Raw genomic sequence first — 27,914 nt, 5'->3', positions numbered from 1 at the left:
ACAATACTCAAATTATTTAGTATTTAGTTACGCTGAACACTGTATGATTAAAATGTAAACTTACGCATTGACTCGAGCAGCTATTTTCTTCCAAGCTAATTCTTTCTCTTTCGCCGCTGCAGCCGTGTTGCTTTTTCTACGGATTATAGACTCATAGTAGTTATGTGCTTGACGTATCATATCCATTTCTGTATGTCTTTTGTTGTCCTGTTGCCATGGTGACTCGTAATATCTTCACTCCATTGATCAGGGCTTTGTATCGTCGCGGTGCACGCGCTTAACTCTGAGTCAGACAACTCAGACTTGATTAAACCAACTCTTTTCAGCTGTTCTGGAACCGAAAACTCCAGGTTTGCAAACTCAGAGTAAATCAACTCAGAGTTTCGTTTTAACTCGGAGTTTGTTAAACCTCCTTCTTGAAACGGGCCCCAGGACTGATAATTCAGTCCAAATATACCGGTTAGTTTTCCTTATTTCGGGGTTAACAAACTCAGAGTTTCCACAAAAGCTCCTTCTTGAAACGGGCCCCAGATATTTAAACTTGATGTACGACAGGGCACAAGAGATTAGTTGTTTGTGTAAGAATGTTCAGTATTGCATCTAACCAGCACATGATGACTGTGTTGGATAAGAAAAAGCACAAAGGCACAATTTTTCCATTAGAAAAATCCATTCTAATTCCATTTCCATTCCCACCTGTCAGAGGGAAGGAGTTTGAACAGTTGTGTGTGGGATCAGCAGTGATGCTATATAGGTAATTTACAAAGGACCAATACCACTTCAGCTAAGGCAGCAAGATAAAAGACAACTGACAGCAAACCGGTGAGATGATTGCTACATCACAACACTTGCGTGTTTGATGTAGCCTTTGGTCATTACCTTAGATCGTTCAGAGCCTCTACATCACACGTGTATAGCAGTGGTTTAGATCGTTCAGAGCCTCTACATGCACACTGTGGTATAGCAGGTGGTGACATTCATCCACTGACAAGTAATGAAGACCAGTAACCCAAAAAGAGGTCCCGTCAACAGTGACTGTGGGGATTGAGAAGCATTTAAGCACCAATTAAATTGCTTTTGCTTTGTTTCCTCTATAAAGACAAAAGGATAAATATAAAGCTACAACACATAAGGTAAAACTGTACTAAAGGGCATATATGTATGATTTTAGTAATATAATAAGCCACTAATGCCCAAGCATCACACGTACTAATATAGATGTTCATGGATTATAAATTATTCTATTTTGGTGTGTCTTTTGGTGACAACACAAACACACAACATACGGCTCAGTCTTCCCAACTTTGGATACAAGCAACTAGCAAATAACTGCTGAAAGTAACAACAAACAGCATTAAAAGATTTATTATTATAATAGGTTAAAGTTGCAGATTAAATGAACTTTAAATTCCAGTCACCACTCAATCCACTTAACACACCATTATCCAGCTGTTCCCTGAACACAGCACTGGTTTGTGCGCACACTGGACCCTCCCAAGTTCTCAAAGGTGAGATCCGCAGATGAAGTCAATGACACAAAGTATCTTGTGCCAAAAAGTGACTGTCTGCCAGGAATCTGTTGCTAAAGATGTATTTGGATCGTCCTACACTTGGATTTTGCGCAAGCAACCGTAATATTCTTCGTAAATCGCTTTACAGCAATTGTCTCTTTAATTCTATCAGGTAACATGTTTGTTCTTCCACATGTTGTGTCTGCTTGAAACTGTTTGAGTGACCACCAAGTTATTATACCACTACACTACACTACCACAAGCTAAACCAGCTTGGTTATATAAGATATTAAAACTATGTTCAACAGTCACAATGTTTCTCTGACAGAATCAAACTCTCACTACTACAGATCGCACAGAGACACTGAGGAACCACCATTCCAGAACCCAAACCCAGGATAAAGAGGTTCGGTGAATGTAGCATTGAAGGTGTAAAGGTGAATCAGTTTGTCAGAGGAGACTTCATAGAAGGAGAGAGAACCAGCAGGATAGTCCAGATACACCGATACTCTTTGAGACCCAGAGGAGGAGGTGGAGGTTAATATGTTATTGTGTCTGACATAGTAACCACCATTATAGCAGACCAGAGCCCAGGACTGATAATTCAGTCCAAATATGCAGTCTCCATTGTTTCCTTTCCTTCTGATTCCTCTGTAACTCACTGCTATATCAACTTTTACTTTCCACTCAACCTCCCAGTAACAGCGACCAGTTAGACCATTACTAGTCAGCAACTGAGCCCAGTAGTCAAATCTGTCTGGATGGTCAGGATACGACTGATTCTTCACCACATATGTCGCCTTCCTGTTGTTGTCAGACAGTTGTAGGTCTCTGTACACTGTGTTTGTGTCGATGGTGAGTTGACAGAAATCTGATGGAGAAGAGCTGCAGTTATTGAGCTGCAGTCATCATCAGTTTGATGATCATCAGTTTGATGATGACTCATGACAGTTTGAAGATGGCTGAATATTGCTGATCTCAGTAAAAACACACTTACACTTTCTTAGACTTATTGGGACTCCAGCAGGCTCCACCCTGAAAAAGTAGGGGATCAGAGACATGCAGACATGGACATTACATGGCTCTTTTACACATGTAGGATTGTGTTCACATGGAGGTTTGTATGTAGAGATGGACATTTGTCAACAACTAAAGAGTTGGATCCTTATCTTGCAATCTATTGAGCAGGAGGTGACGGGGAGAAAAGCTTTAAAAAGCTATTTTAGTGTCAGACACCTGCTTTCATTCTCACTCTGTCACCAACAAACATATGTGACACCCTAGGAAGCAAAGTCTGAATGTGTTTATCATTACACACTGGCTGCGTCTACAAACATACTCCAACTTCTTTAGTTTCATTGTCTTAACGGTGCAGCAGTGAAACCCCAATGTGCTATTGATAATATGGTGATTACTAATTTGTAGTCTAGTTCAATGAAGAGAGAATCACTGCCTCTAATATAAACGCTCACCTATTACTATTTATTGTTACTGTCTGTAGTCGTCTCCATACCTGAGAGTGTCCAGTCTCCAGTGTGGATCCCTGACTCCAGCAGACAGCAGCTCCACTGCTGAGTCTCCTGGATGATTGTAGCTCAGGTCCAGCTCTCTCAGATGGGAGGGGTTGGAGCTCAGAGCTGAGGCCAGAGAGACACAAGCTTCCTCTGAGAGCAGACAGCCTGACAGCCTGAACACACACAATGTTAAAGCACACTTACATACTACAGTTTGGATTAGAGGCACATTTGATCATCTACAGTGGAGAGAAACACTAAGAACTGTTTAATAGGTTCCAGGTTGGAATGTGATCTGATCCTCAGCAACGCGACAATTAGAGTCTGGAAACTGGAGTCAGATACTGACAAACCTAGTGAGCAATCAATAAATGGAAGATGAAGGTGTTAAAAAATATTTCACATCTCAGAAAACCTGCATTTAAGATTTGTGATTTAAAAGGGTTATTCATCCTCCACAGTTAAGATTTACTGCCTGTTTAATAACTTGGTTCTGTAGTTTGAGCTCATTAAAAGGACTTTACAGACAATGTGACTGTTCACAAGCTGCACATTTCTTAGATAATCTTTGAATCCTGACCTGATCATCTCCAGTCGACAGTGAGGACTCTTCAGTCCTGTAGACAGTAGCTTCACTCCTGAATCCTGCAGGTTGTTGTTACTCAGGTCCAGTTCTCTCAGACTAGAGGACTGAGAGCTGAGAACTGAGGACAGAGCTTCACAGCTTCTCTCTGACAGGTCACACACATTCAGTCTGAAAGATGAAGATGTGGGTTAAGATGGAAATGAAACCATTCCGTGTCACGTGGTGTCGTCACGATTTTCTCTCAGATTCTTCAACAACAGCTTTGTGCCTTTATTGTGATTCATCGGTTTGTTCCATGTCGTTGTGATGGAGATAGGACCAAAAACATGATCCTGACTGAAATTTTCCTGTCTAAACTCTGATAAACACCAGTGAACTTCAGGCTTCATCACCAACAGAGAACAGAGACACTGGCTCCACATGGGCTTTAGTGTGGACCAAAGTGTCTCCATAGGATTCATGCTGTTTGTGACCTTTGACCTTCTTCACTGCTCTAGAACAGCCATGCTTCCTGTTGCAGGTGATGCTGCTAGGATTCATTTCCTCTTCCCTGCGCCTCCTCCAACTAACAGAACTACAGTATATAGTTCTGTGTGTCCTGCTCTGAAGCTGCTCCTGATTCTCTCTGCTTTTATTTGCTAACTGCTTTATACAAGTGTCTTCATTTAGTCTCAGCCAGTTTGAAGAGTCAAAGTCAAACATTATTAAATATTTAAATCACATTTTCTCTTTTAAACCATTTTCAACACTTTGACGCTTCATTCCTTTCAGTCATTCAACAGTTCAATGTAATCAGTCATGAAGGTGATTTGACCTCATGATAAACCTCCTACAGTTCACATCACATTAATCTCATCACAATCTCATTAATCTAAAACATGGAGTCTGACCTCAGAGGCTCAGGTCCAGTTGTGTCAGATGTGACGAATTGGACTTCAGAGCTGAACCCAGAGAATCACAGCTGATCTCTGACAACCTGCAACTCATCAATCTGAATAAAGAATCAAAGATCAAACAGTAGGAAACAGTCAGCTGGAACCATTCATTGTCTCGTCCCGTGTTTAGAGCTGAGGACACTTCAGAAGTTTAGAACCTAGAAGGTCCAAACATCAGAACCAACAGGATGCTGGTTAAAGCAGTAACAAAGACTCATTAAACTAGGATGCCCAGCATTTTTCTTTCTTCGAATGACTACCCAACACGCTTTAGCTAACATCCTAAATAAGCTGGGAACGGCTTCTATTGTTCCATAAACGGGGCTGCTACCCCCACTGCAAGGGGGTGTTCACGTTGAGCCACTTCAACAAATCCTGTCTTTTCTGTCACAGGCTGTGCTGTGGTCATAAAACTGTTGGAGCATCAGCTACTTATCATAGATTTCTTATTTTTTAACTGATTAAACTTTTTGTTCTCAGTGATGAAATCTCATTGATGACATAGTCCCTCCTACCGGTGGGACATCCCCGGAACACCTCCCCAGGGAGGCGTCCAGAAGGCACCCGAACCAGATGCTCGAGTCGCCTCAGCGGGCTCCTCTCGATGTGGAGGAGCAGCGACTCTACTCCGGGCTCCTTAGCAAAGAGCCTCGGACTCCCTACCCCCCGAGCACCCCCCACAGGATGCCACTAGGGAGGCGGTCAAATGCCTTCTCCAAGTCCACAAAACACATACGGACTGGTTGGGCAAACTCCCACAAACTCTGGAGCAGCCTGGTGAGTGTGTAGAGCTGGTCCAGTGTTTCATGACCAGGTCAAAAACCACATTGTTCCACGGACGAAACCACAGAAAAAGTAAAAGGCTTTACCATTAAGACCCTCAGTGTGGGTGAGTAGAACATCAGCTTCATGCGTCAGCACAACGTTCATGTCACATTAATCTCACAGAACAAAAACATGGGAGTCTGACCTCAGAATCTCCAGTCGACACTGACGATTTTCCAGAAAATCACACAGCTGCTTCACTCCTGAATCCCGCAGGTTGTTGTTACTCAGGTCCAGTTGTGTCAGATGCGACGGGTTGGACTTCAGAGCTGAGACCAGAGAATCACAGCTGATCTCTGACAAACTGCAGCCACTCAATCTGAATAAAGAAAAAAGATCAAAGCATTAATAATGCATCAGATTTGTCCTGGTCACTGATGTTTAGTTTATAATGAGCAGGAACCAGTAGAAAACCAAACGTGTTGGATCAAAGACTTGATCTGGTTCCTTTTATTCATTGCCTTGCCCTCTCTAAAACTGAACTATTCTGTGTCGTCTAATGAAAAATGTTCAGACTAATGTTGGGATCAAACTCCAAACTGACCATTACTGATGAAGTGAATCATCTTTAGAATTGATCCCAGTCAGATGGATGTTCTCTCCTCTGGTCCTACATGGAACCTAGAACCTTCTGTAGCAACACGTCTGCAGCCTCATATTCATGATCCTGTTTTCTGCTAGTGTCTCTCCAAAGTGACATCATTGTCTGACAGGAAGCATCACATGACGAATCAGATGCCACTGAAGATCCTTCAAACATGTGGTGGCATGATTAACTGAGTCTCTTCTACCAAAGTTTAAATGTGGCACAGCAAGACGTCACAAACTTCTGTTCATGAGCTTTAAAGACTTTATAGAGTCACAACAAACTGTCAATCATTCCTGCAGGTTTCTGACACAAGTCTCTTTACATTTAACGAGATGAGCCGAAAAACTGCTACTGAGGAATCATCTAGGAAAAAAACCAACCTCAGCGTCTCCAGTCGACAGTGAGGACTCTCCAGTCCAACACACAGAACCTTCACTGAGTCCTGCAGGTCGTTGTGGCTCAGGTCCAGATGTGTCAGATGTGACAGGTTGGACTTCAGAGCTGAGGCCACAACTTCACAGTGAGTCTCTGAGAGTCCACAGTCAAAAAGTCTGTGATGACAGAAAATATAAAGTCTATAAATGTGAACTGAATTTATAAATGCTGATGCTGAAGCAGCTGTAGCGCAGGTGGTCACATCCATCACAAAGTGTGTGTGTAAAACTTGTGTCAACGGGATCAATGTGATGAGGAGCAGGTAGTCTGGACAGAAGTGCCTGTCATGGCACTGGCATGTTCACATATCCAGTTGTGGAGTTGTGGGGACAGGAAGCTGTGATGTGTGTTTAATGTGATGGAGGCTGTAGCTGCTCTCAACTTCCTTTCCTCTTCAGGGCCTCTATTGAACCAGCACTAGAACCACTGGATCTGAAGCTCCTATTGGTTCTAATAAAGAGTTCAACGACTTGGAAACAAGGACTCGTCAGATGAAGTCAGATATGACAGGTCAAAGGTCAACACGCCCCCTGAACAGCGAGCCCAACCTCTCTGACATAAGCTTCTATTTAAGAGGAAAAACTGGAACATTTCAAGTCAAAGCAAACACATGATGGTGGAGACGGTTTAATTACAGACACTCAGAGACCAGGAATTTGCCTCTTAATTCACTTTGCAGTTTTCTCCCAGATAACATGACCTGGGAGCTTTCAGTCTGCTTCTTTTGTCTGAAGGGGACTAACCTTTGACCTCACACTGATGAGAAGTTGCTGGTTGTTTTGTTCCAGCAGCGACTCAGCTGTAAACACACACAGACTGTAGCTGCTGATCCAGTAACTCAGCACGCGTGTTCTGTTCTGTTCTGATCACGTTACATCAGTCTGAGCGGTTAGAAAAGAGACAAATGTGCTAAACAGCAAAGAGCTGGAAAACAACAACAGAACCACATAAAAACATTTCAGTGTGAAGCTCTGTTAGTTCCACAAGATCCCAGAGATTAGAACCAAAGTGTGACAGAACCAGAGGAACCAAAGACTGACCATAGATACAGTTGCAGACGCTTCATCCACTGAAAGAAACCACCATCAGCTGTGATCACAACTGTCAAAAGCTTTGAGCAGAAAGTCTTCAGACCTAAAGTTTCTCTGTTGGATTTTACTTAAAGCTCCATCGAGCACAGAAAGACAGAAGATCCTGATGTTCACTAACTTTACAGCTGCTTTGATCTGATCTTCAACAAAGATGTTTTCTCTGAAGTTTTCTGTGACATTTTAGATTCTGTGTGTGTGAAGTGTTTCTCTTTAACACAGATGCTTCAGCTTCATGTTGCTTTAGAATATTAATGATCATTAACGTTGGACTTACTGAGCCTTTCTGCAGTTTCTCACAGCTGGGATCAGCCTCTGTTTTCCCTCCGGTGATGTGTTGTACTTGTTCAGATTAAACTCATCCAGAACCTCCTCTGACATCTGCAACATGTAGGCCAGAGCTGAGCACTGGATCACAGAGAGTCTCTCTGATCTATTCTCTGACTTCAGGAACTCTTGGATCTGCTGATGGACTGAGTGGTCGTTCATCTCCATCAGACAGTGGAAGATGTTGATGCTTCTGTCTGGAGAGATTCCATCACTGTTCATCTCCTTCAGATTCTTGATGATTCTCTGGATTGTTTCTGGACTATTATCTGTGTGACCCAGCAAACCTCCTGAGATTCTCTGGTTGGACTCCAGACAGAGGCCATGAAGGAAGCGAACAAACAGGTCCAGGTGACCACTTGGACTCTGGAGGGATTTATACATGGATTTATGCAAGAGGTGTTCTAACTTTGAGTTATTGCAGCCTTCACCCAGAAACTCCTCCACTTCCCCCATCTTCCTGCTGGTGTAACAGTGCATCATGTGAACAGCAGCCAGAAACTCCTGAACGCTCAGATGAACAAAGCAGTAGACTGTTCTCTGGAAGATCACACTCTCTCTCCTGAAGATCTCAGTACAGACTCCTGAGTGAACCAAGGCCTCTGTGATGTCTAGACCACACTGCTCCAGGTCTTCTTGGTAGAACATGATGTTTCCTTCCTCCAGATGTTTGAGCGCCAGCCTCCCCAGCTTCAGGAGAACTTCCCTGTCAGCCTCCGTCAGCTCCTGTGGACTGGTCTCATGTCCCTCATGGTACTTGTTTCTCTTCCTCTTGGTCTGGACCAGCAGGAAGTGTGAGTACAGGTCCGTCAGGGTCTTGGGCAGCTCTCCTCTCTGCTCTGTAGTCAACATGTGCTCCAGAACCGTAGCAGTGATCCAGCAGAACACTGGGATCTGACACATGATGTGAAGGCTCCTGGACGTCTTGACGTGTGAGATGATTCTGCTGGACAGATCCTCTGTGGATCTCCTCCTGAAGTACTCGTCTTTCTGGGTGTCGGTGAACCCTCGTACTTCTGTGACCCTGTCCACACACGTAGGAGGGATCTGATGGGCCGCTGCGGGTCGGGAAGTGATCCAGACCAGAGCCGAGGGAAGTAGGTTCCCCTGGATGAGGTTGGTCAGCAGCACGTTGACCGATGACGTGTGTGTGACGTCAGACACCAGCTCCCTGTGGCTGAAGTCCAGTGAGAGTCTGCTTTCATCCAGGCCGTCAAAGATGAACAGAAGCCTCAGGACAGAGAGCTGCTCTGCTGGGACCTTCTGGAGCGTTGGATGGAAAACATGGAGCAGCGTGAGAAGACTGTGCTGCTGATCTCTGATCAGGTTCAGCTCCCTGAATGACAGCAGAACCAGCACACTGACGTCTGGGTTCTCCCGGCCCTCGGCCCAGTCCAGAGTGAACTTCTGCACCGAGAAGGTTTTTCCAACGCCAGCGACGCCGTTGGTCAGAACCAGTCTGATGGGTCCGTGTGGGTCAGAGGAGGCTTTAAAGATGTGGTGGACCTTGATGGGAGCCTCATGGAGGGTCTTCTTCTTGGAAGCTGTCTCCAGCTGCCTCACCTCATGTTGGGTGTTCACCTCTTCACTCTGTCCCTCTGTGATGCAGAGCTCAGTGTAGATGCTGGTGAGGAGGACTCCATTTCCTGTTTCACCTCCTTCAGTCACACGTTCACATCTGCTCCTCAGACTGAGCTTATGTTCATCTAAAGCCTCCTGCAGAGCAACATCTGCTGAAAGAAGAAGAAACAACTGCAACTGAAATAAAAAACCCACTTCTTCTGTTTATGACTCATTCAGTCATAAATGAACATAAATATTAATCATTCAGTTATTTAGAAAATGTCAGAAATATGTCAGACACAGAACAACTGCCAGTCTGGTTGAAACAATGAAATCGCCAGACACATGTTCAGTCTCACTTTGGACGGTGCTGGTCTGACCGCCTGTCTGCAGTCCAGTTTTGGTTTTGGTTTGTTTTGCACACTGGGGACAGGAAGAGTCTCCTGAGGGTCCAGACGGGTCCCAGTATGAGGTGAAGCACTGTCTGCAGAACCAGTGTCCACAGCTGCTAGAGACTGGATCGTTCAGAACCTCCTGACACACAGCACAGCAGGACGCCTGCTCCTCCACAGAAACATGACACCTCTTCTCTCTGTCAAAACATTAGTTCAGAACCAAACTGATGAGTCCAACGCTGTAGAAGACCAGGAAACGTGACCTACTGCTCTGTCTGAACTCAGCATCAGTTTGGTTCCTCTGTCTCACATTTACTGATCCGCTGGGATTCATACACACTCAGCACTTCCTGCAGCTCCCTCACAGTAAAAGCCTCCACTACAGACAGCAGCTTCTGTTCTCTACTGTTCTACTGCTACACAGGTTCTGGTCCAGACGTCTCCACTGTCAACTGTCAAATGAAGGAAAACATGAAGAACAATCATTGTGAAAAGAGAAGTGGTCTAAATCTACACTGACCAGTTTCTGTCCTTGTTTATCCACACAGAACTTTTCTATTAGAACCGTCCACAGATGTTTTTTCTGGACCTGTAGGAACAACGTGTGGTGGAGAGAACCTGAACTCAACGCTCCACTTACCAATGAGTCAGACCTTTCAGACGCTGAACAGTTCAAATGTTAACAGTGACGTTAGCATCAGGACAAAAAGGCGTAAAGAATCTTTTGAAGTGTAAATTGTGACATCAAGGTTTTGAGGTTTTTCACTACAGACCACCATCAGTAGTTGGAGGATGGAAACCCCAGACTAAGATCCATCTGACCCTGAAACAGCCTTTACATCATCAATAGAAATCTAATAACAGAACATTTTGGTTTCATCCTCTATAAGGTCAGTTAAGTAGTACTGTCTCTCACTTTGTGTTTGAGGCTGCAGATTTATTATTGAAGTTTGGAGGCTCTTTTGTGGACCACTCACTCGTCATAGACAAACAGCTGGGTCCCAGATGTTCTGCTCCTTGTCTGTGGTTCTGACCTCTGCAAACACAAACATGTTTTCATTTGTATCACATTATTCACTGATTAGGTCTCTGATCAAAGTAATTTCTGTGGCTCTAAACGCATACTAATGCTGCTGCAGATAAACATACTGTAAACTGCAAAATATCAGAAATAATGGAATAATGTATGTTTGCAAAGACTCACTTATGAAATGTATAAAAACAATTGGCCTCTATTCTAATACTATGCTTTTACTACTTTGTTCCTCAAAGTAATAAAACATTATTCCTTCACAGTACTACTTAGTACTTCATGGACTAGTACCACAGCAAATATTAACTTATTTTTTACTGCATCGTTACGTATTCCATTACTAAAATATTCTACTGAGTTACAATACTGCTGTATCATTGTCTGAAATTTTACATGTCATAAAAGGAGTTCCTCAATTATTAGAACACCGTTACTTCACAGTACTACATAGTACTTCATTGACTATTAGCACAGCAAATATAAATTTATTTTACTGCATCATTTTGGAATAATCAATTACTAAAATATCAGCAAACAGCCTTGGAACCAGAAAACTGAATTATGACCTGTCATTAAATGTGTTTCTTTAAATTATCAGAACACTGTTACTTCAAAGTACTACTTACTACTTCGTGGACTACTACCACAGCAAAAATGAATTTATTTTAATGCATCGTTTTGGAGTAATCTATTAATCTAATTTCTAACCGTAAACTGCCTTGATATCAATGGTTGAACTTTGACCTCTCAAGATGAGTTCCTCAAATTATTAAAACACCTTTGCAATACTACTTAGTACTTTATGGACTACTACCACAGCAAACACCAACCCATTTTACTGTTTACCTTTTGATTAAAGTATTGCTTAACAGTCATATTTTACAGAAAAATGACCAAAATTTGGCTTTTAACAAAAACTGTTCTTCAATTTAGTAGATCACCATTTCTTTACAGTTCTACTTAGTACTTTATTGTAGAGTTAGCGAAAACTTGTGATATTGTTAGTGACTACTACCACAAAAAGTATCAGCTAATTTTACTGTATACTTTTTGAGTATCCATCACTATCTTGCACTTCATGTTAGAATGACATTAGAATGCAGTAATATGGACTGGTATTTGCTGTGGTAGTAGTCCATAAAGTACTAAGTAGTACTGTGAAGGAATAATGTTTTACCCAAACGCACAGCTCAGAGACAAGACTGGAGTAAATGAGGCTTTAATGGTCAGAACAGCAGCCTACAGGATGGTCAGACAGGCAGTGGTTAAAACAGTAGATCCAAAAACTCCAGCAGAGGTGCACAAGGGTTTCGACTCTTACATCTTATAGTAACAAATAAAACTAAATTATGGCTTATTTTTGCCTCTCCAGTAAAATCACAACCCTCCTCAATTTACTGCATGGTTCTGTCCATCTGAACCTTATAGACACCCCTGAGTGGGATAGTCAGATCGTCAACGGTTAAAGCAGCACCGTTTTTGTGGTCAATAAAGCATAAATTCGGCCATCAGGAACGAAAGTAAAATTTTAACGAAGCAGAGAGGAGAAAGAAATAATATCTAAACGTTTCAAAAAGAAATGCTTGTTTATTCGCGGAGCTTCCTTGCAGTATAATGTTAGTGCTACTTCCATAGCTGACATTCTATGTACTGTCCTCGCAGCGCATGCAGTATGTGTTGGTAGACAACCAGCAAACACAATATAAAATGTCCACACAAGGCATTATTTCTTCCTTTATAATACATTGTATCTGAAATATACAGAAAAGGATCAATTAACAAATAACATAAGGTAACGTTGCATGTACTAAGTTGCAATAGTTGTACATTCAAGTGTTTTTTACTATTGAAAACCTCCGGTCATGTGATTCACCAGCTGCAATCAGTTAAAGGAAAGGAAAAGGATTTTCAGTAGGGGTTGACCAAAATGATGTCAAGTAATTTTTAAGAAAGGAGGGACATTCAGATTTCTCCTTAATTTCTATGGTGAGAAGTTATCATTCATTCTTTAGGTAAGACACCTTGGCAGATTGTTTGCCGTGGGCTCAAAAAATGCAACTAGTGCTTCTAGGTTTTCTCTGTACCTGCCCCTTCAACAGTCCAGCTGAGAGGGGGCGGAGCCAGGCTCCTGGACGCCTGCCCTCTCCACTATTGTTTTTCATGTATACACCGACAGCACTAATATTCAATGGCCGGACGACCTGCTCTGGATTGTTTAAAAGATGGTGAGTTATTTTGTGTTAGAACAGTTTAATATTCAGGGTTGCTTGTATGATCTAGAGTGCATCCCAGACAAGTTGTGCAAAGTGGGTAAAGATGTCACAGCCGAAAGGCACCCGCAATGACTTAATAGCGAGGCAGCCGACAGCGGGGAGATCCCGCTCTTTGCATCACACCTTCGTGGTGTATGCACTGATCTCTCCAGCTGGCTTTTGGTTTGTTGATGTGCACGATCAAAATCCATGTTTTTGATTTGCTTTGCCCATTATTTTTATTTTTCTTTATTTTTATAATAAATCACCCAAAAGACAACTCTCTCATCTGCTTGTTTATGGGAAATCACCACCACAACAGCTGGTGGGTGGTCTGCACCACACGGCAATGTGAACACCTGAATATCCCTGTGCTGAATTTCACCGCTGTTGATTTTACTTGGATGATGTTGTGAAAACAACTTAGAAAAAGTGTCTTTTTTCAAACACACTGTTAAAATACAACCTTTTCTTAAAATGTAAAGCAATGTCTGAACGTTTATCTGTTAGATTCAGTTCTTTCAGCGCAGAGACATGATGCATCTGGCTCTCAGCACCAGTATTCAGTCAGTTAAGTTGCCAGACTATGTGTATTCAAGCTTGCATTCCAGTCGTGCCTGTGTTTTTTTAACCTAGTTCCTTGTTTTTGACCTTGCCCTGCCTTACTCTTTGGATACCACTGCTTGCTGTACTACTATGTGTATGATCTTTACCGCCCTTGACCAACGCCCTGCATTCTGCGGTTCCTGACAGTCAGGGTAATCAGTAGTGGTCAGTACTATTTCTATATTGCAGGCCCAACCTCAATGTTTTTCGTAGGGCCCACAACTACTAGCGGCACCACTGGACCCACAAGTTACAGAGAACAAACAAACAATGATTCATACTGAGTTTGTATCAGTTCTTACTTTGTGTATAAGGTCCTAGGTTCAGGACTTAACAATGGCTGCTCACATCTGGACAAGTCACTTTTCATAGGCAGACATCTGGATCCTGAAGACTCTGCTGTGTCCTCTTCCTCATCACTCATCTTCTGAAAAAGCCAAACATCCATAGCGAAACAGCTGCCGTGACTTGTATCAGTTTAGAAGCAGAGGCACAAGGTAGAGGCTTACAAGCTTAAAATCTTAAGCAATGTCACATTGGAACCCTCACTCCAAGATGCCTTTAATGGTTTATATAGCGCATTTATACACCTTTTTTTCAAGGATCCAAAGCACTTTACTGGTGTGTGTGCTTGAAACACCAGGAGCAACTTGGGGTTCAGTTGGGATCCCTTTTTTTTACATGTTTTGGGCATCAACTGCAGTAAATAAAACACAAGGCTAGAGGTTTCACCACATCGACTTCAGTTTCCACCGAGCATATCTAAGAGGGGTGGGGGGATCGATCCTAATGTCGATAATATCGATATCATACGCTAGTTGGTTGATATTAATCGATACCCCGTGATGGTGTGGGGGTGCTTTGCTGGTGACACTGTTGGGGATTTATTCAAAATTGAATTCATACTGTACTAAACCAGCATAGCTACCAAAGCATCTTGCAGTGGCATGCTATTCCATTCGATTTGCATTTAGTTGGACCATCATTTATTTTTCAATGACCGCAAACACACCTCCAGGCTGTGTAAGAACTACTTGACCAAGAAGGAAAGTGATGGGGTGCTGCACCAGATGACCTGGCCTCCACAGTCACCGGACCTGAACCCAATCGACATGGTTTGGGTTGAACTGGAGTGCGGAGTGAAGGCAAAAGGGCCAACAAGTGCTAAGCTTCTCTGGAAACTCCTTCAAGATTGTTGGAAGCCTATTTCAGGTGACTACCTCTTGAAGCTCATCAAGAACATGTGAAATGAGTGTGCAAAGCAGTAATATAAGCAAAAGATGGCTACTTTTAAGAGCCTAGAATATGACATATTTTCAGTTGTTTCACACTTTTTTGTTAAGTATTTAATTCCACGTGTTAATTCATAGTTTTGATGTCCTTAGTATGAATCTACAATTTTCATAGTCATGAAAATAAAGAAAATTCTTTGAATGAGGTGTGTCCAAACCTTTGGTCTTTACTGTATTTACTGTTAGAGTAATTATGATTTTCTTATTATTATGTTACTGTACGTCACTCACAAGGCTGACTTCTTGTTTGTTACTTATTGTCATTATGAAAGATATATGTGTTCAATGTTTTAGTCCTGTCAGTAACAGGAACATGTCATACTTGAGACATAATTTAGACCCAACATTTACAGTTGTGCTTTGTGTTTTATTAAATTAATAATACAATAAAAAAAGTATTTATATTTGATAATGCATTCATTCTCAAAAAGTATCGATATTGGTATTGATATCAGCAATACTGGTTTGATATTTACTCGATATCAGATTGCTTGCAGTATTTCCCATCACTAGTATCTAATGCTGCTTTCACCTACATTTGTGGCAGAATGAAAGTACCACATTGCAAAGCCATGACACTATGCTGGAGAGTTATTGGCTTTGAAACAGTTTTTATAGTAATGGTAGATTTAAAGATGTCAAAATGGTATTTTCTTGTCCTTGATGCCTATTTTGTTCAACGCAAACACTTAACTAGTAGGTCATTTAAAACTTACAATAATAATTAACCCAGTTTCCACAGTTCCTACAGGCAACGTGTCCATAAGACGTTCTCTGTGTTAGTCCCGCTCCCAAGACCAAACCTGAAAAATGGAGAGCTGAACCTGAAAAAAAAAAACTGAAAATAAACTGAAAAAAAGTAAGACTTGAAACTCGTTCTCGTTACAATACTAAGTTACTGGATTTTCTGGGAGCTGCGGTCCTGACTACTTTACCTGCTATGACAGCCAACCCAAACAACCACGTGCTGTGTTACCAGCATGTTCAGACACATTACCAGGTCGTTCGGCTAATGTGAAGCCTGCGTGAAAGTAAGAAAAGAAATAGATAAATACTCTACTAACCTGTGTCGTGTAGCTGGTGCATTCTTTTGATGGTTTAACACAATATGACTGAGGTCAATATGCTTAAACTCGTGGGAAATTATTTTTGTTACTAATTGTTTTAGTTGTAATTTTATATGCACCACAAAGCATCAGTTTTCATGGGAAAACAACAGCAAAAAACTAATTTTATCTTCACAAACTAAACATGTGAAGACTTTGCTTCCCTCATGACCAGGGAAGAATCTGCTAAGTTCTGAATGTGTCTCACTAAATCCTCCAAGCTTTGGAAGACGTCAAGCAAATTATCAGTTTGATCCTTCACTCCATGAACAGAAATGTCACTGCTTTGACGAGAAAAAATAATTTAACCAATACTGTAGCAATCGAGACTGTTTCCCCAAAACATACATATAGAATATCTATTCATGGAGGGATTCTCTACAGTTAATAGCCAAGTAAATTGACCTCAGTGAAATCAATCATATTGTGTACACAGATTAGTACAGTATTCACCTTTTTCTTTTCTTACTTTCATTAAGGCACCATGGAGGCCCCATTTGTGCAGCCTGCTGCAGGAGTCTTGTCGGGTGCAGGTTACACACAAGGAGGCTGTACGTCTTCTATTGACCCCTGTGGTCTGACCTGGTGACAGTCTGTTTACATCTGTTCTGTGTCTTCCAGCTTAATCAGATGGATACAGCTGTGCATATAGAAACATAAATGGATGGTGTAATGTGCAGAACTATGTTTATAAACAAGGTCTGCCAGTTTCAGAATTGGAGGACCTAAACCTAGTACAGTATTTATCTATTTATTTCCTTACTTTCACTTAGGCTTCACATTACCCAGAGGACCTATTAATGTGTCTGAACACGCTGGTAACACAGCACGTGGTTGTTTGGGTTGGCTGTCATGGCAGGTAAAGTAGTCAGGACCACAGCTCCCTGTAAATCCAGTAACTTCGTATTGTAATGAGGTAGGGTTTGCTCTGACGGTCCGCATGTTAGACGCCAGAAAGTGAGACTCTTATTTTGAAACACAGTACAACGACGACAGGAAGCTGGTGCTCAAGCGCAAATCAAGTAATGGTTTTATAGTTTCATTTTCAGACGACATCGACTAACATCAAGTCGTTTTCTGGTTAAGTTGTCCATAGGATGAAATACAAAACACATCTGTTTTCTCGTTTCTCTTGATATGAGCGAAAAACGGAATTTATTTAAATGGCCGTGTTAAAAACGAATAAACGAAGTGAAAACGGTGTTTTCAAAACTAGACGCGGAATTGGATTTAAAGCCGTTTCCCGTTTTGACGAAAAAAAAACGGAAAACGACTGGTTTTCTCGTTTTCACAGCTTTTATTCTGGAGGGGGAAATCAAACTGTTAGAACGTACTGTACAAGGACTGTTCTCTCGTTTCTCTTTATCAAAGTGACAAACAGAATTTAATCAAATCAGCGTGTTAAAAAAAAGAATAAACGAGCTGAACACGGTGCTTTCAAAACCAGACAAATAAATAGGTTTGAAGCCGTTTCCCGTTTCTTCGTTTTGAGGAAAAACAGAAAACGAGAAATCGACTCGTTTTCTCTTTTTCCCAACTTTTAATCTGGTTGGGAAATCAAGCTGCTAGAACGTACACGGACCCACCCTTAACACCAACAGCTCCAACCTGGTCCTTGTCAGTGTTAGTTTGACGGAAGTGGATCTGTCCCTTCTCCCGCTACATTAACAATTAATAGGTTCAGTAACAATAATGTTGTTAAACACTTACCTCCTCCCTTTTTTTCGTCTTTTGGCTCGATACGATCCCGTAAACAACGCGAGCGAGGTGCCGTTATGTGACGTGACGTGCTGCGCTGCTCAGTTGCGTCGGTATATTAAACGAGCAGGTTTTAACATGTCGGAAGCTTTATAAACGGTCCAAATCACTTCTTACACTTTGGGGTCATTGAAAGGAGGGAATTGAAAACGTCATTACCATTGTTACTAATTAAATTAAATTGAGGGAAAGTGTTAGTAGATATTTAGGTTAAGGTTTATTTAGTTAGTTTAAACACCGAACCTTCACTAAATACAAAATACATACAAGCACCACCTTTATCCATACGCGTGCAGCTCTGCCTGAACCAGTATTGCCATATATACGATAATTATTTATATTTATACGGTAGTTTTGAGGTATATACGACCTACTATATAGAGTCAGTATACGATCGTTTTGACACCGTTCATTGTGTTTTGATTGATGCGCGCAAAAAACTGATTTCACTTGTAGCTGATTGGCTTCTCTCCTCTGTCAATCACATCAGCAGCGCTGGTGATTAGTTCAACGTGCCGCTCGTGTTTGTTTGCGCAGTTGCGCCGTTAATCCAACGTCGCAAAAAAAGCAAAAATAAGCAAACATGAGTTCAGAATCGAAGCAAACTAGTAAAATAAAAGACTCTGACTGGTAAGCAAACCAAACATCTTTATCGTTCTGTATGGGTGTTAGACGTACGTTTCAGAGACGTATTGGGGGCTGGTTATCTACAATACATTTATTTGACAGTTTAATTTCTCCCTTATACAAAATACAACTAACTAAAAACTGCTGGTGTACTATGATGGGTGAAATGGGTGAAACAGCTTTCAGAACATAAAGTGTTAATGTACCTCTGGTCTTCTGGTAAAATGTGAAAATGTGTCTCCTGATACAGTATGAATGTACTGGTCTGGGGAGCAGTGGTCCTGACTACTTTACCAGGCGCTGTTACCGGTGTGTTCAGACACATCCGCTTCTCTAGTTCTAAAACTAGTTCTAAAACTAGCAGACCTTGTTCATAAACATAATTCAAAAGATTGATTGCTACAATATTGGTTTAATTTTTTTTCCTTGTCAAGGACGTGACTTCTGAGCTTCTGTTCTGGGAGTGAAGGATCAAATTGAGAACTTGCTTGACATCTCCCAAGGCTTGGAGGATGTAGCAAGACACATTCAGAACTTATCAGATGCTTTTTGGGTCTGTGGAAGTGAAAGATGCCTTCACATGTTTAGTTTAGTTTTACTGCTGCTTCCACATGAAAGCTGATACTTTGTGTTGCATTTAAATTTACAACTAAAACAATTCGTAAATAAAGTTATTATTAGACACAAGTTTCAACATATTGACTTCAGTGAGATGAATCATATTGTGTTAAAGCATTGAAACACAACACCAGTTACACTACAGGTTAATACAGTATTTGCCCTTTTCATCTCTTACTTTAATTTAGGAATCATAGATGGTTCCATGTGTGCAGCAGGCTGCAGGAGTCTTGTTGGGTACAAAGTGTGCATTGAGCTGTATCCTTGTAACTGAGTCAATGCTGTGTCTAAAATGGATGGAGGAGCCTGTGTACACTTAGATTTTGTCTGCAGTCCTTGAGTTGTTCAAGTGATTATGAAAAAAAACTGCCACTTAATTGCTCCGGTTTATGCAATTTGTAAGTTAATGTCTTATTATCGTGCAGTTCCATCATATGTTTTTCCTTTAACAATTGTTTTTTTTTTTCATTTAGAAACACATTGTCTGAGCAGCTTCATAGTCAACTGTGGAAGTAATATTTGTGTATGAACAGCAAGTAGCCTGGTGTTTACTTGGATCATAGCTTAATAACTGTTACATCTGTTACATTGAGCTTGACAAATGTCAGCAAAACTCTTATTCTCTCCTGAAATTGACATGTGGTGATGAAAAAATATTTGTACGAGCCACTGAGTGGTTACTCTGGTTGTTTTGGTTTGTTATTGATCTATTAGTTTATTCATTACTGCATTTATTATATTTTCTGCTTCAGTGCAAGCCAGTTTGCTGTTTAACTTGTTCTGAAGTATTGGTACACTGCTACACACATTAGGTACACACATTAGGTACACACATTAGGACACTGCTTGTTGTAATAATAAACGGCGCTGTGAGTAAAGGGTAACATGCGCAGGTGGCGAGAAGTGTGAAGAAACACTTGCTACGGTACGATTGGTTCGATATAAGTTTATGACTATATGCAAATTGAATATAAAACCTAAAATGTTTAACAGCTGATAGCAGAAAGCATCAGGTGGTGTGTGGTTATTGTTCAGTATTAGAACGTGTAAAGACTTAACATGTAGCAAACTAAGTTGCCTTTAAGGTTAAGGATGTGGTAAACGGCCACTACAATATTTGACCTTGTGACCAGAGTTAAATGCACTGGATCTCTTATAGAAGCTATTAAAAGGCCATTAAGGGGTCATCCCATAAATGATCCACTGTGCCTTAACCCAGGATCTTTGGGTTATTACTCAAACGATTGTAGAATGCATGCATGTCACAGGAACAGTGTGAACATAGATGGCAGACCCACATGCACAGCTTCAGGAGATGTTCAGATGAGTAAAGGGGCGTTTAATACTCAGAGTTGTCAGGTACAGGCACAGGTCAAACCAGGTAGGCAGATTGGCAGGTAGAAATGCGGCAGGCAGGCGGGAGGTCAAAAACAAGTAAACTGGTCAAATCACGTACAGGCTTAGGCTACGGTACCAGTAGGGATGATCCAAGTCCTCAACGTGGTTAGAAAGGCAGAACGGTAACAAGCAGGCAGGAATACAGAATGCTGGAACGGCAACGAAACTAACGTCTGGCAGAAAACTAAAGTAAGTGCTGGTGGCTATATATAAAAACAGATGTGTGATAACGTGACTAAAACGTAAAAGGGCATGACTGAACACAAACCGGAAGTGAGTACAAAATAAAACAGGAAATGCGTGACAAAACCTCAGGCTGTGACAGCATGACTGCAGAATAACATTTGTCGCGTCCACAGCAGAGTCAGAACTTATTCTTCGCTGTGACAAACACAGGTTTGGCCGTACTTCTTCTATTGACCCCTGTGGCGACAATCTGTTTCAACCCATCTTAACATCTGTGTCTCCCAGCTTAATAAGATGGATACAGCTGTGCATATATAAACAGATAGTGTAATGTGTAGAACTATATTTATGAACAAGGTCTGACGGTTTTAGAACTGGAGGCGCTGTTAATATGTCTGAACACGCTGGTAACACAGCTGTTTTTTGGGTCGGTTGCAGCTGCTTCTGATGAAATGCACTAAACACTAAAAACACTAAATTGCCCTTATCCTGTAACTAAGTGTAGCCTGTAGGAGATGCAACCTCCTAAATGTTTTATTTAGATACAGTATATAAGATAAGAGAAAACTTTATAAATCCCACGATGGGGAAGTTCTGTTTTTTTCCGCAGCAAGGAGACATTGAAAAAGACAGCAGACAAAAACAAGATACAACAGAATAGACAGAAGTATTAATTGTACAAGAAAAAAGTAAACAGCTAAATGTGGACTGGTGAGTGAATATTTATATTAAGCTCCTGAAATGCTGCATTGGTTTTAGTGTCTGTCCAAACATTTCTACGTCACGTTTCATGTCCTAATTAAACTTTCACAGACACAGGATTAGTCATCAAGGTGCTTCAGTGAAACAAACTGAGTAAATGCTCTGTTAAGAACTACCAGGTTTATTCATTCTGTGCACAGACAGGTTTAAAATCCAAAGATTAATATGAATCAGTCATATGTTTTTTAAGTAATCAATTTACCGAAAGAGCAATGCCGACAAGATAAAAGACTACTGACAGAAATGACAGTGAGATGATTGGTTGCCGTGGTAACACTTACTTCTGTGTTTGATATCACCTTTGGTCATTACCTTAGATCAGGGATAGGACAGAAACTCTCGAGTACCAGCAGGTGGTGACAGTCATCCACTCACAGATAATGAAGAGCCGTAAAAGAGATCACGTCAACAGTGGCTGTGAGGACCAAATATGTATGATTTTGGTAATATAATAACCCAGTAATGCCCAAGTGTCACAAGGTACTGATATAGATGTTGATGGATTATAAATTATTCTATTTTTTGTGTGTGTTTTGGTGACAACACAAACACACAACACAAGGTCAATCCAAAGAAAGATCCCTGAAAGAAATGTGCACTTATCATCAATCTTCAATTCAGCTCATTCTTCCCAACTTTGGATAAAAGCTAAAGCTAAAGCTAAATAACTAAAGTAACAACAAACAGCATTAATACATTTGTTATTTTAATAAGTTAAAGTTGCAGATTAAATGAGCTTTAAATGTCAGTCTCCAGTGGATCCACTCCACCCGCCCACGTGCTCACAGGTGAGATCTGCGAATGAAGAAAATGACACAAAGTTATGTCTTCGGTACGAGGAGTCTCCCAGTGTCAGCTCCAGCTCAGATGGATGCAGCCAGGACCTGTCTGCTCTGTGTGGTTCTGTGTGTGGGGACGGGGACTGGCACCAGAACCGGACACAGCACTGACGACAGGACAGAGCGATGGGTTCTTCACGATTACATGATGACTTTATACCAATCATTCAACAGGCTTCATCCCACAGACATTAATGGCTCACGCGGATTTACGAACACCATAACAGGATTTGTGGACAAAGGAAAAGGTTAGAGCAAATATGATCTTATTTAATATTATACTTTTATGTCTGTATATGATGTTTTTTAACATATTTTATTAAAATATGTTGGTTAGTCTATAGTTTTCTAATCTTCCACCCTATCACACTTTTTTGTCTGAGCTGTTGGCCTTTGTTGGCCTTTTAAAATCAATACTAATTCACTATTACCATTGCAGGTCAACGATGAGACATTGTTATTATTATTATTATTATTATTATTATTATTATTATTATAACACACATTATGACACATAACAATTGGTTTTGTTTGTATAGTATGTGCTTCTTAAATTATACACAATGTGCATCGAACAATAAATTTGATAAATACTTAAATATTATAATATTTATATTTTAAAACAACATCTAAAGAAATAAAACAAGTGGTTTCTAACTTGCACATGTATTTGAGGGAAAAAAAAGTGATCAGAACCTTCAAAGCAACCACTGAAACATTGAACAAAAGCCTCTGATGACTAGAAATATAACCAGTAACATACATTATCAATGAATTCCTATAAATGTTTTAGGTTTGGTCTAGATCATTAGACCTCCTACCTGCCAGTGGTGCTGCAGCTTTTCTGATAAAGTTTAATATCATACTCTTTATATTATATATTAATTTGAAAAGAATTTGACCAGTGTTTCCACTTATGGGCCGGTGTTTATCTTTTACGTAAATCTTCGTTATGTTCCGTTTACATGACATAATAAATCAGCACACTGAACCCAATAATACTAAATGTATTTGCCACAACTTACAATAGTTTAGCTTTTACTGTATTTTGCTATTGACGCTGCAACACTGTCTCAATATTAAAATCTAATGAATAAAGAAACGTGTGATCTGATCCACAGACCGTCCATCATCTCAGAGAGGTCAGCATTACACTTTCGACGTGTCCAGCCTGAACAAGGATGAACTGGTGGAGGCGGAACTTAGAATTCTAAGGAAACCTGCACCAGACCTCCCGACTGTCCTAAGTGGAGGAAACCTTTACAGCCTTCGCCTATACTCCTGCTCATCACACATGCAGCTGCTGGACTCCAGGACTGTGGAGGTTTTGGACGGCGGTCTGCCTAAGTGGGAGGTGTTTGATGTGTGGTCCAGCATCGAGGCCTGTATGAGGAGTGGCGTGGAACCGCTGCAGGTCTGCTTCCACCTCCTGGTCTCCTCTGAGCTGAACAAGCAACCGGTCAATCCACTGCTGCTGGGGCTTGGTCACCACGATCTGCCACAGCAGCAGAGAGCTTTGCTGGTGGTCTTTTCACATACTGACACCAAGGACAGTCTGTTCAAAGAGGTACTGGATGGAGGGGAATTTGAACGCCCACAGTCCTTTAAACCTTGGACCAACCCTGAGAAGAAGCATCTACCACACGGTCTCAGAGCCTTATTCAAACGCTCCTTCAGTGGGAGGAGTGGACGCAGAAGGCCGCGCTGCAGTCGTAAACCACTCCTGGTCAACTTCAAAGATCTGGGGTGGGATGACTGGATCATCGCCCCTTTGAACTACGAGGCTCACTACTGTGACGGCGTCTGCGATTTCCCCCTGCGCTCCCACCTGGAGCCCACCAACCACGCCGTCATCCAGACCCTCATCAGCTCTATGGAGCCAGGCATCAGTCCGCCTAGTTGCTGCGTCCCCTCCAGCCTCAGTCCCATCAGCATCCTCTACATTGACTCACGCAACAACGTGGTCTATAAGCAGTATGAGGACATGGTGGTGGAGAGCTGTGGCTGTCGCTAGCACAGAGGATGTACCGCAGAGCAGACCGGGAGGATCGAAAGCTAACATTCATGTTTTATACCAGCTGAAGTCTGGTCTGTAGCCTCACTACTGTCACCAGCCGGCTGCTGTTTGGTGCTAAATGAGGAATAAAGTTGGTTAGGGGAGTGAAGCAGAAATATTTACATCTGTGTATTGCCATATTTATCAAAACCTGCTTTTCTTTCAACAAGAACATTTCCAGTAACCACAACACACAAACCAAAAGTTAAATGTTATAATTGTATTATTATATTATTTTCACATAAATGTTTAAACCCTGTAATAGTTTGCTGTTATGTATTATAGTTTCTTCTTTAGCCTTCATGTTATACATCCACCTGTAATGGAAATAAAAGACCTGTACAATATATTGAGATATTGCATTGATGAATCATCTCACTGGGCCCCTCAACTGACAAACAGGTAGATTTCACTGAAACGTGTGGCAATAAACTGACATTTGGTCCACTACAAATGACTGGATTATGCGAGAGAGACAACACTGACTGAAAACAGAAGACAATTTGCATATGAAATCAAAAACATTGATCTGGGTTTTCACTTCTTTTGGAGGCTTGCGTGAGTAGTCAGACTAACTGATACAGTACAGTGTATCTACAAGTTATATTAAAGAACTATATTTGCAAACTAAAGCACTAAAAATGAAATTTGACACATTTTCATTACGACAAATTAGTTTTTTCATTCATTCTGTAATCCATGCCAATACTTCCTTTGCCAGGGACCAGTGCCAGCAGGTCTGTAGGCAGAGTGTCTTTATTCAAGTATCTGAGTCATGTCTTCAGGTCTCCATGGATCCATTCTGACACCATTCTGGCTACGTCTCTTCCAGCATCCAGGACGAAGGCGTGGCGGAACCCTTTGTCGCACAGTCTGATATGTCCATGTGGAAAGTCCCGCTTGATGTCTTGATAATATTGTACAGGACACCAATGGTCTGATGCTCCATAATAAAAGATAAGCTGATGGTAGAAGTGACAGAATTCCACATGAACTCACAATAATTACAAATCACCACCTATTTTAACGTCTAATTGCTCAATTTCTCTTTCTTGTATTGATTGGTATACTCATTTATTGTGAAAGGTTTCTTACCTTTCCCAGATTTTCCTGGATAGTGACATTGTCTCTCCCCCATACCTTCCTCATTTCCTGGCTGCCCATGTACATGGCATTGGCTACAGAGACAGAGACAGATCGACTCTGATGCAGCATTTAACTTCCTTTTTTAACTACTGTAACTGTGTCATTTATTTGTTGAACAATTTTGCAATTTATAGAATTATAGGCACTTAAAATAGTCCAGATGGCTTCAGTTTGGCTAAAACAAGATTGAATAAAGGAGAATCAACCTTTGCATGTCTGACCAACAAAGCTTTACCAACCTGCACAGTCTCCGCTGAGCAGACTTACAGCAGGCTTGACTACAGTGACGTCCAGAGAACGAATGCCACCTAGCACCAGTGTGATCAAGATGCTTTTGAGGCTCTCAGGCAGCAGGGAGAGCAGGAAGACAGGCAGGTAGGCTATGTAACGCATGTAACACAGCACAGGGGTCATGACCTTCCCCTGAGGGGTCTGAGCCATGCGCTCAATAGTGGGAAAAAGCAGGACGGCCTTAACAACCTGGGCATAAAGAAACACAGCAATGGAAAATTTTGAGTGATCGGCTCTGAGGTAAGAACTAGAAACTCCCTAAATGGAAAAAGGGAAATTTTGATGTCATGTGATCTGGTTCCATTGAGAATAAAACCCACATGCTGTCATTTATGTTTCTTACAGTAACTAACCTTGAGTTCAGGATCTAGCTTCATCATCTCCAGAATAATGTAGCAGCCGATGGAGTGGCCAATCAGGACTAGACTGGTTTCTCTGGGAACATGTTTCCTGAGGAAGCTCAGTTTGTGTTTGATCTGACTGTCCAGACCAAATACATCAGCATCTGCTGCCAACGAGGATTCTGGAGAATAGAAAATACAAAATTAAGTAAAGCTACTGTACGTTGCTGTAGATGAGAGTAACAAAATTCCCTCTGGAAAAACAGACACGTAGCAGCAAAATAGATGGATACAGATATTTAGCAACAACAGTCATACTGCTCAGCACTGCTTCCCATTGAAATATTGGGGACCGTTTAGTGTTTTAGATCGGTGTTATGATACACACAGAACATAAGAATAATCACTACCTTCTATCATGTCCATGGAGTCTGGAGGTGCACAGTGACCAGCGTGGCTCAAAGCCCACACAGGATGGCGGTAGTTGAACATGCTATGAAGTGTTTGCATGAAGGTTGTGTAGAAGCCCACCACACCTGGGTTACCTGTACATGAAAGCCAAAGGATTTTAATGTATGTTCTACATCCCTTGTGTTTCCATGCTTTTGTTTGTTGTAATGAGCAAATGTTGTGACACATCGCACCTTCATTTAAAACATCAGGTTTAGTTGCTTCAGCTAAACACAGAAGACTTTATGTCATTTTATTAATTTGTAGAAGAGAACGAGAGATCACCAAAGCCAGTAACAACATTCTGCCATTTAGATGATCCACAAAGATCTTGTTTAATACTTGACTCTAATAAGATGTTTTGTTTTTCTGTCCCTGGTTGTTTAGAATTCTGTAAGGTCAACTGTCTTGAGATGATTATTTTTGCGTGAACTGAAACTAAATTAATAAACTAAATTAAACTACCTGTAGAAGTGAATGAATTTGCATGATTTTCAAATACAGAGTTTTAAAACATTTCAACTGAACTAATGCAATTTTTGAAATGATGGTTAGATTGAAAAACGCAGCATATTAGTTCTCACCTGGAATGATAAGGAACAGGATTTTGTGTCCGGGATGTAACTTAACAGAGCCAAACTTCAGGACCTCTGTGGCGGCCCCACCACAGTAGATGAAGTCTGTATGTGGCACATCTCTACTGTCTGCCCCCATGTCTTCCATCACATCGACTCTGGGCAAAAATTCCAAACACAAATACAATCATTCTATTATAGTAATACTAATTTAACGAACACGACAGGAACTACATGTATCCAGACATATCGCCCACAGACTTTGACAGCAGGGTCCAAAGGCGATAAGTTACATCCACGTCACCATTTAAAGTGCGTGTGGTTTGCACATTACTAAAGCACCCACACGCTTCCACAGATGAAAGCTTCCGTGAAGAACAGAACACTAAGAAAAGTTCATAGACGTTAACGCTTCAATGTAGCTGATAAATGTACACTCTCACTCACGGAATTCGTTGTTTCTACCGCTTTGTCTTCAAATAGTGTTAGTTCATTGCAGCCGCGTTCCAGTAAATATTCCCCTAATTTATCACTGCTTTTGTATTTTTAGTGATTAATATTTAAAATTAATAGTAATATATACAAATATGCAATAACTTAAATTAAACTGAAAATGCTTATAGACTTGGTGACGTTACTTCGAATACGGACGGCCTCTTTGGCATCTTTATCGAAGCTGTCTGACAACTAAAATACGCCGCATTACCTCTTTATAATGATCTAAAACCTTCCCGAGTGTCTGACTTGTTTACAGTGCGACGGCTTCCGGGCTTCCTCAATGCTTACACCTGATTGGTCCACTGACCTGTG

The 27,914-nt window shown here is 41.2% G+C and overlaps 3 protein-coding genes across 14 annotated transcripts; 1 reads left to right on the top strand and 2 right to left on the bottom strand.

Annotated features, from left to right (window-relative positions):
* Positions 1-940: 940 nt before the first annotated feature.
* On the bottom strand, positions 941-20,657 carry LOC114848509 (NACHT, LRR and PYD domains-containing protein 3-like). Of its 10 annotated transcripts, none has more exons than XM_055505470.1 (12): positions 17,768-18,043; positions 15,668-16,697; positions 13,962-14,086; positions 10,685-10,804; positions 9,733-9,965; positions 7,761-9,543; positions 6,341-6,511; positions 5,517-5,690; positions 3,606-3,779; positions 3,025-3,198; positions 2,509-2,546; positions 941-2,382 (listed from the first exon to the last, which is right to left on the bottom strand). In XM_055505470.1, the coding sequence occupies exons 2-12, from the start codon at positions 15,713-15,715 to the stop codon at positions 1,856-1,858; spliced, it is 3,567 nt and encodes a 1,188-aa protein (XP_055361445.1). In that variant the 5' UTR covers positions 15,716-16,697; positions 17,768-18,043; the 3' UTR covers positions 941-1,855. The 10 variants fall into 10 exon arrangements, with proteins under 10 accessions (XP_055361445.1, XP_055361449.1, XP_055361446.1 ...); XM_055505474.1 differs by having other exon boundaries at positions 7,761-9,540; XM_055505471.1 differs by having other exon boundaries at positions 15,668-15,775.
* gdf7 (growth differentiation factor 7) lies at positions 18,263-24,654 on the top strand. 2 transcript variants are annotated; one of them, XM_029139019.3, is made up of 4 exons: positions 18,344-18,445; positions 21,255-21,355; positions 21,724-22,493; positions 23,367-24,654. In XM_029139019.3, exons 3-4 carry the CDS (start codon positions 22,208-22,210, stop codon positions 24,257-24,259), a joined length of 1,179 nt encoding a protein of 392 aa, XP_028994852.1. In that variant the 5' UTR covers positions 18,344-18,445; positions 21,255-21,355; positions 21,724-22,207; the 3' UTR covers positions 24,260-24,654. The 2 variants fall into 2 exon arrangements, with proteins under 2 accessions (XP_028994858.1, XP_028994852.1); XM_029139025.3 differs by lacking the exon at positions 21,255-21,355 and having other exon boundaries at positions 18,263-18,445; positions 22,420-22,493.
* Positions 24,507-27,914, bottom strand: ldah (lipid droplet associated hydrolase). Of its 2 annotated transcripts, none has more exons than XM_029139030.2 (7): positions 27,811-27,914; positions 27,114-27,262; positions 26,490-26,624; positions 26,092-26,261; positions 25,687-25,927; positions 25,397-25,479; positions 24,507-25,263 (listed from the first exon to the last, which is right to left on the bottom strand). In XM_029139030.2, the coding sequence occupies exons 2-7, from the start codon at positions 27,250-27,252 to the stop codon at positions 25,075-25,077; spliced, it is 957 nt and encodes a 318-aa protein (XP_028994863.1). In that variant the 5' UTR covers positions 27,253-27,262; positions 27,811-27,914; the 3' UTR covers positions 24,507-25,074. The 2 variants fall into 2 exon arrangements, with proteins under 2 accessions (XP_028994863.1, XP_028994864.1); XM_029139031.2 differs by lacking the exon at positions 27,811-27,914 and adding an exon at positions 27,552-27,804.

Source organism: Betta splendens, chromosome 22 (genome assembly GCF_900634795.4).
Source record: "Betta splendens chromosome 22, fBetSpl5.4, whole genome shotgun sequence".
NCBI classification, from domain to species: domain Eukaryota; kingdom Metazoa; phylum Chordata; class Actinopteri; order Anabantiformes; family Osphronemidae; genus Betta; species Betta splendens.
This window is presented reverse-complemented; position numbering and strand designations above follow the sequence as displayed.